Below are 8,364 nucleotides of genomic sequence, written 5' to 3'. Positions count from 1 at the left end.
GGAGGAGGGGTGTTAGTGTGGAGTGGAGGTGGTGGGAGTGTGGAGAGGGAGGAGGAGGGGTGGGAGTGTGGAGTGGAGGTGGTGGGAGTGTGGAGAGGGAGGAGGAGGGGTGGTAGTGTGGAGTGGAGGTGGTGGGAGTGTGCAGAGGGAGGAGGAGGGGTGGTAGTGTGGAGTGGTGGGAGTGTGCAGAGGGAGGAGGAGGGGTGGTAGTGTGGAGTGGAGGTGGTGGGAGTGTGCAGAGGGAGGAGGAGGGGTGGTAGTGTGGAGTGGAGGTGGTGGGAGTGTGGAATGGGGGTGGTGGGAGTGTGGAGAGGGAGGAGGAGGGGTGGTAGTGTGGAGTAGAGGTGGTGGGAGTGTGGAATGGGGGTGGTGGGAGTGTGCAGAGGGAGGAGGAGGGGTGGTAGTGTGGAGTGGAGGTGGTGGGAGTGTGCAGAGGGAGGAGGAGGGGTGGGAGTGTGGAGTGGAGGTGGTGGGAGTGTGGAATGGGGGTGGTGGGAGTGTGGAGAGGGAGGAGGAGGGGTGGTAGTGTGGAGTAGAGGTGGTGGGAGTGTGGAATGGGGGTGGTGGGAGTGTGCAGAGGGAGGAGGAGGGGTGGTAGTGTGGAGTGGAGGTGGTGGGAGTGTGCAGAGGGAGGAGGAGGGGTGGGAGTGTGGAGTGGAGGTGGTGGGAGTGTGGAATGGGGGTGGTGGGAGTGTGCAGAGGGAGGAGGAGGGGTGGTAGTGTGGAGTGGAGGTGGTGGGAGTGTGCAGAGGGAGGAGGAGGGGTGGTAGTGTGGAGTGGAGGTGGTGGGAGTGTGGAGAGGGAGGAGGAGGGGTGGGAGTGTGGAGTGGAGGTGGTGGGAGTGTGGAGAGGGAGGAGGAGGGGTGGGAGTGTGGAGTGGAGGTGGTGGGAGTGTGCAGAGGGAGGAGGAGGGGTGGGAGTGTGGAGTGGGGGTGGTGGGAGTGTGGAGAGGGAGGAGGAGGGGTGGTAGTGTGGAGTGGAGGTGGTGGGAGTGTGGAGAGGGAGGATTCTTCCAGTCTCCGCGATGCTGCCCTTGCGGAGAGGGTTTGACGGGGAAAGGAAGGAGCGGCTCAATCGGAGTTAATTCTCTGCTACACTGATGACTCTCATTTCCTTTCGGGGCTGTGTGTTTGTGTCGGAGAGGGGAGTGTGTGTGAATGGCATAGGGACAGGGGCTGGGGGAGATCTCACAGGAGGGAGGCAGCTGGTTTACACCTTGCAGCCTTTTGCTGATTCAGTCCTGCCCCCTTTGCTTCTTCCTTTAGGCAAGTTTTGAGCCGACTGGGAGGAAAATGGTTCGCATTCTGGCCAATGGAGACATTGTACAAGATGATGACCCTCGCGTTCGGAAGCAGCCTGAGCGGAGAGAGAATCTGAACAGACCCCGGCAGGTTGGTATCACTCAGAAGGGGAGCAAGAGGGAACGTGGGGCAATGTGTCTGTCTCTTCCTGCTTCAAAGCTCAGCAGCTTTCATGGGATCAGCGGTGAATGCCGAAGTTTACAAAGTTGCCAGGTTCCAGGTTGGAATTGGGAATTATTTAGACCGAGGCCAAATTTCCACCCCACCCCACTTAAGAGGAGCAAAGAGATTTTTTTTCCCCTTAAAATTTAAAAAAAGGAGAGAGAATTAGATTTGCCGAAATAATGCTGCCTCAAAATTCCTGGGATCTTGCTGTGCTGCCCATCACCCCTGCCAAGGGTCAGAGGAGCCATTGGGCCGGTGGGGTCTACCATTCCGGGACATTCCCGGTGATAGGCCAGCAGGAAATTCCCATTCTGACACAGGACATTCCTTCTGGGAAGTTGCCATTTTCTCTTCCTACCTTCTGGGACCATCTTCCCCACAGTTAGGGCCTATCAATCAACGCCTTTTTTGGTTTGGGGGTCAAGTGAGGTGGAACTGGCAAGATTTCTGCCAAATCATCTCATTGGATCAGAGAATGATAGAGCCCAGAAGGAAGCCATTCAGCCCATCATACCTGTGCTGAGCAATCCATTCTTCCTAAACCCTTCCTCGTTGTCCTTAATGTTTTTCCCCTTCAAGTATTTATCCACTTCCCTTTTACAAGTTACTATTGAAAATTCTTCCACCACCCTTTCAAACTGAGCACCATAACTTGCTGTGTGAAAAAAAGATCAGCCTCCCCACATTGAGTTAAATTTTGTTTGCCAATTGCCATAATTCTGTCTCCTCTGCTAACCGATCCTGCTGCTGATGGGAAGTGTTTTGTTGTTCTTTATATCTCTTGAGAACATTAATATCTCCCAAACCCCTATTCTCTTTTCTCACCTCATTTCTGTCAAAACTTCCCCCGAAAAGGAATGAGCTGATCTTGAATCAACTCTGCTTCCTAAGAACCTGATCCTTCAATGGGGAGGGGATTTATTCCCATCTCTAACCTTGAGCATGGCCTGTGAATTTAGGCCTTGGCGTTGATGCAGATTCCGAATGGGTGCAGGTGGTGCCATGGTTCTGCTACTGGGCTGGGCTAATAATCCAGAGAATGACTTCAACTCCCACCAGCTTCACAGAGTTATTGAAGTCACAGAGTTATTTACAGCACAGAGGGAGGCCATGCTGGTTCCCTGTAAAGCAATGGAGTCAATCCCACATAGAAACCTAAAACCCTGTCTGGAGTGGGATGTGAACTCACAATGTTTTGCCTCATAGGTACATGTTTCTACCCAGTGAGCCACAGCATTCTGTATTGTAAAAAAAAAACTAGTCAGTGAAAGCTCTGTCGGATTGTCTTAAAAGCCCTGAGTGACCTTTAGGGAAGGAAATCTGCTGTCCTTACCTGGCCTGTGCCTATACATGACTCCATACCCACACCACCATGTTTGACTCCTAGCTGCCTTCCGAAGTGGCTGGACGTGGGGCAACCAGGAACGGGCTATACATCCTGAGAAGTAATATAAGAAAAATTAAGTGATTGCTGATTTTTGTTTTTGTTATCCTATCTTTTCCCACCAGGGTTTCATCCATAACTCCGAGAATACAAACCATCTTTATCAGGGACAAGCCAATCAGGGCCACTCACTGTTTACGGATATGAATCAACGCTTGATTAACATGGGATTTCCACGATGGAATCTGGGAAATCAAGTTATTGAGCCAATAATGTCCGTCTTTCTGATCCTGTTGCTGATGATGTTTGGAATGCGTGGCCTTCTCCTGATTGGTGGCCTGTACCTCTTTTCACGATTTACTCAGTGATAACCCCACTTGTTGCTGAGTTTTCTATCGAACCCTGTACAAGTCTTCATGATTTTTTTCTTTTTCCACCTGCTCGAAAAGCTGGTGAACAAAAAATATTTACGGTTGCGAACCTAAGAAGGGAAAGTGATTGTCGACTGCTCCGTTGCCTGGAACATTTGCACCTTTTTCCCGTTGGATCATCATCAAACGGTGTTTCGTAAAAGTGGACTTTGGGACAAAAAAAAATCATTCCTCTCGTTGATTGCTTTACGAGCAACTTTACTTTTGAACTTTTGAGTGCTGATTAGCCGGGTTTGTTCAAGTTAGTCAGTCAGGAAATTATAAGCTGGGACCACAGTGGTCATGGTGTTATCATGATGTGAAAGCCCACCTGGTTCGCTAATATTCTTTAGGGAAGGAAATTTGCTTTCCTTACCTGGCCTGGCATACAGGTCATTCTCGTCCCACCTGACTGTGTTGGCATTTGACTATTGTGTTGAATTATCCCATATTTTGACAGACTCGCAAAGAAGCTCTTAGATTCTGTATCTAATTACAGAATTCGAATTTTGTAAAAGTCCCCTGTTCCCACCTGAGCTCCTGAAACAAGCTTGAATTTTGAGCTTTGTTTTGCATGTTTCCAGCTTTGTGGATTCAGCTGAGTGTTGTACAAACCGAGCGTGTGATGCAGAAACTCAGCAATGTCCTCTGGAGGCCGCCTCTGTGTGGTTGGATTGGAAATGTTGGTTTCACACCCGATGCAGCGTATCCATCTCCTCATCGTTCCCAACATCCAGCGTTCGTGGCAAGTTTCATAACAGAATATTCAAAATCTAGCTGAGGAAAATCTCCAATAAAATTCATTGAAATGGTTCAGGGAAATGGGTGGCACACTGTTAGTATGGTTCAGGGAAATGGGTGGCACACTGTTAGTATGGTTCAGGGTAATGGGTGGTACAGTGTTAGTATGGTTCAGGGTAATGGGTGGTACTGTGTTAGTATGTTTCAGGGTAATGGGTGGTACAGTGTTAGTATGGTTCAGGGTAATGGGTGGTACTGTGTTAGTATGGTTCTGGGTACTGGGTGGTACTGTGTTAGTATGGTTCAGGGTAGTGGGTTGTACACTTATTATGGTTCTGGGTAATGGGTGGTACTGTGTTAGTATGGTTCAGGGTAGTGGGTAGTACACTTATTATGGTTCTGGGTAATGGGTGGTACTGTGTTAGTGTGGTTCTGGGTAGTGGATGGTACTGTGTTAGTATGGTTCAGGGTAGTGGGTGGTACTGTGTTAGTATGGTTCTGGGTAGTGGGTGGTACTGTGTTAGTATGGTTCTGGGTAGTGGGTGGTACACTGTTAGTATGGTTCTGGGTAGTGGGTGGTACTGTGTTAGTATGGTTCTGGGTAGTGGGTGGTACTGTGTTAGTATGGTTCTGGGTAATGGGTGGTACTGTGTTAGTATGGTTCTGGGTAATGGGTGGTACTGTGTTAGTATGGTTCAGGGTAGTGGGTTGTACACTTATTATGTTTCTGGGTAATGGGTGGTGCTGTGTTAGTATGGTTCAGGGTAGTGGGTGGTACACTTATTATGGTTCTGGGTAATGGGTGGTACTGTGTTAGTGTGGTTCTGGGTAGTGGGTGGTACTGTGTTAGTATGGTTCAGGGTAGTGGGTGGTACACTGTTAGTATGGTTCTGGGTAGTGGGTGGTACTGTGTTAGTATGGTTCTGGGTAGTGGGTGATACTGTGTTAGTATGGTTCTGGGTAATGGGTGATACTGTGTTAGTATGGTTCTGGGTAGTGGGTGGTACTGTGTTAGTATGGTTCTGGGTAATGGGTGGTACTGTGTTAGTATGGTTCTGGGTAATGGGTGGTACTGTGTTAGTATGGTTCTGGGTAGTGGGTGGTACTGTGTTAGTATGGTTCTGGGTGGTGGGTGGTACTGTGTTAGAGCGTCATTCCTTTATATCTCATCCTTAAGCTTGCATCAAACTCAGACTCTGATGGAACAAAGTTCACTTTTCTCTCAGTGAAAGGATGATTAGTTCCAAGGAATTAACCACATAAAAAGTCACCCATTGCACCTGCGGTCAAGTTCAATTGAAACTACCTCTAATCTCATCCCCCTGCCCTTTCTCCATATACCTCCCTTTAATTTTCTTGGTAACTTTCGAGGTATAATTTCCCTACACCCTCCATCCCCCTATCCATGCCTTTGTTGATATCCCAGTCCTATTCCGAATATAGACCTTGATGATTGATCCCAAAAGTCCCCAGAATCCTGCTGTCTTCAGTGAGATCACCATCTTCCCAGTTTCTGGAGCTGCAGAGAATCACACCTGATACCTCCAGCTCAGTCCCGGCTGTGAGCTGACACTTTGATCACGTTGTAAGTGAAGTGATGGACCCGGCACAGAGTGTCGGAACGCTGCCCAGCAATTGCTGAACATTTTTTGGGAGGTCCCAATGACTGAATGGCTGAGGGTAGAATGTGGACTGTTCCTTGTTCCCCAATATCATGACAGAGCAAGTTCAAAACTCAGCTACCCAGCCTCATCGACCAAAGTGCAAAAGCTGGTGCAGCATCATTGTGACACTGCATTGTCATGACACTGTGCATCGTTGCGACACTGTGCATCGTTGCGACACTGTTCATCGTTGCGACACTGTGCATCGTCGTGACACTGTGCATCATCAAGACACTGTGCATCGTCACGACACTGTGCATCGTAGTGACACTGCATTGTCGTGACACTGCATTGTCGTGACATTGCATCGTCATGACACTGTGCATCGTAGTGACACTGCATTTTCGTGACATTGCATCGTCATGACACTGTGCATCGTAGTGACACTGCATTTTCGTGACATTGCATCGTCATGACACTGTGCATCGTAGTGACACTGCATCGTCACGACACTGCGCATCGTAGTGACACTGCATCGTCATGACACTGTGCATCGTCACGACACTGTGCATCGTCACGACACTGTGCATCGTCACGACACTGTGCATCGTAGTGACACTGTGCATCGTAGTGACACCATCATCACGACACTGTGCATCGTAGTGACACTGTGCATCGTCACGACACTGTGTATCGTAGTGACACTGCATCGTCGTGACAATGCATCGTTGCGACACTGTGCATCGTTGTGATACTGTGCATCGTAGTGACACTGCATCGTCGCGACACTGTGCATCGTAGTGACACTGCATCGTCACGACACTGTGCATTGTAGTGATACTGCATCGTCGCGACACTGCATCGTCACGACACTGCATCATTGCGACACTGTGCATCGTAGCGACACTGCATCGTCATGACACTGTGCATCGTAGTAATACTGCATCGTCGCGACACTGCATCGTCACGACACTGTGCATCGTAGCGACACTGTGCATCGTCACAACACTGTGCATCGTCGCGACACTGTGCATCGTCACGACACTGTGCATCGTAGTGACACTGTGCATCGTAGTGACACCATCATCACGACACTGTGCATCGTAGTGACACTGTGCATCGTAGTGACACTGCATCGTCGTGACAATGCATCGTTGCGACACTGTGCATCGTTGTGATACTGTGCATCGTAGTGACACTGCATCGTCGCGACACTGTGCATCGTAGTGACACTGCATCGTCACGACACTGTGCATTGTAGTGATACTGCATCGTCGCGACACTGCATCGTCACGACACTGCATCATTGCGACACTGTGCATCGTAGCGACACTGCATCGTCATGACACTGTGCATCGTAGTAATACTGCATCGTCGCGACACTGCATCGTCGTGACACTGTGCATCGCCGTGACACTGTGCATCATCGTGACACTGCATCATCGTGACACTGTGCATCGTCATGACACTGCATCGTCATGACACTGTGCATCGCCGTGACACTGCATCGTCATGACACTGTGCCTTGTCGTGACACTGTGCATCGTCATGTCGCTGTGCCTTGTCATGACACTGTGCCTTGTCGTGACACTGTGCCTTGTCGTGACGCTGTGCCTTGTCGTGACGCTGTGCCTTGTCGTGACGCTGTACATCATCATGACACTGTGCCTTGTCGTGACACTGTGCATCATCATGACACTGTGCATCGTCATGACACTGTGCCTTGTCGTGACACTGTGCATCGTCGTGAGACTGTGCCTTGTTGTGACACTTGGCATCGTCATGACACTGTGCATCGATGTGACACTACATTGTCACGACGCTGTGCATCGATGTGACACTGCATCATCGCGGCACTGTGTATCATCATGTGCCTTTGGGTATCAGCAGGCTGTACAGTTTCTGAATGGTGGCAGGTTATCAGTCTGCCTTCTTCCTGCAGTGTGAAGGTCCCAGAGGCTTTCCTTCATGACCATTGCCATCTGTGCTCTTGGCCATATGGCGCCAGTGAGAGTGGACCCAGTCGAGGGCCTGAATGAGGATTGTGTAATCCTCACATAGTTCATTAGTACATTCGTCAAATTGGACCTTGCTTCAATGGTGATGGTGTTTATTTGTTTCATGAAACATCTACCCCTTTCAGTCACCTCTGAAATAACAGATGCCCTAGAATGTTATGAGGATATTGTTGTGAATCTACTGCCCCATATTGATGGAGTGATCCTGAGACTTAACATGAGCTGGAAATCTTTACAAACAACTGTTTCCAAATAATAGAAGACAATGGAAAAATCTTTTTCCTCTCAGCAATTTATAGATTATAAACAATGGATGGTGTGTATCTAATTTTAAAAGTTATTTTCCAGAAGATGTGACATCCGATATCTCGACTGTTTCTTCTCAATGAGTACAGTGTGTTTTAGGTTTTGCTTTTTGAAAAACTTCACAGGAGCTCTTGAAAAATAGACCTTTTGTTAAAAATGGGTAGAAGTTGGAGAAAGAATTAATAATTGAATAAAAGTCTGTACAGGTCTTCAGCCTTTACTCTCTTGTTTCTTATCTTGGTGATATTGAGCTGGTTGAAGTAACTCAAGGGTTTGGAACGTGAGAAGAGCACTTGCAGTTTGTACAACTGGGATACAACCATATAGCTTTCAAATGCAGGGAAAAAGCCATTCAGCCCATCATTCCTGAACTATCATTTAGGCTTTTCCCACAAAGCCTTTCCAGACTGACTCATTATTTTCATGAATAAATAT

General features: G+C 48.5%; 1 protein-coding gene across 1 annotated transcript; it reads left to right on the top strand.

The window, feature by feature from the left end:
* The first annotated feature begins 1,064 nt into the window (after positions 1–1,064).
* LOC121270864 (protein FAM241B-like) lies at positions 1,065–8,137 on the top strand. Its single transcript, XM_041176408.1, has 2 exons — positions 1,065–1,391; positions 2,976–8,137. The coding sequence occupies exons 1-2, from the start codon at positions 1,293–1,295 to the stop codon at positions 3,216–3,218; spliced, it is 342 nt and encodes a 113-aa protein (XP_041032342.1). The 5' UTR covers positions 1,065–1,292; the 3' UTR covers positions 3,219–8,137.
* The last annotated feature ends 227 nt before the right edge of the window (positions 8,138–8,364 follow it).

The sequence above is a fragment of the Carcharodon carcharias genome, chromosome 28, assembly GCF_017639515.1.
Source record: "Carcharodon carcharias isolate sCarCar2 chromosome 28, sCarCar2.pri, whole genome shotgun sequence".
Taxonomy (NCBI): Eukaryota; Metazoa; Chordata; class Chondrichthyes; order Lamniformes; family Lamnidae; genus Carcharodon; species Carcharodon carcharias.
This window is presented reverse-complemented; position numbering and strand designations above follow the sequence as displayed.

What these genes read in the sequence shown, in the direction of transcription:
- LOC121270864 (XM_041176408.1), top strand. Translation starts at nt 1,293, where the DNA reads ATGGTTCGCATTCTGGCCAATGGAGACATTGTACAAGATGATGACCCT. An exon ending in ATCTGAACAGACCCCGGCAG is followed by an intron (nt 1,392 to 2,975) that starts GTTGGTATCACT and finishes TTTTCCCACCAG; the next exon opens with GGTTTCATCCATAACTCCGA.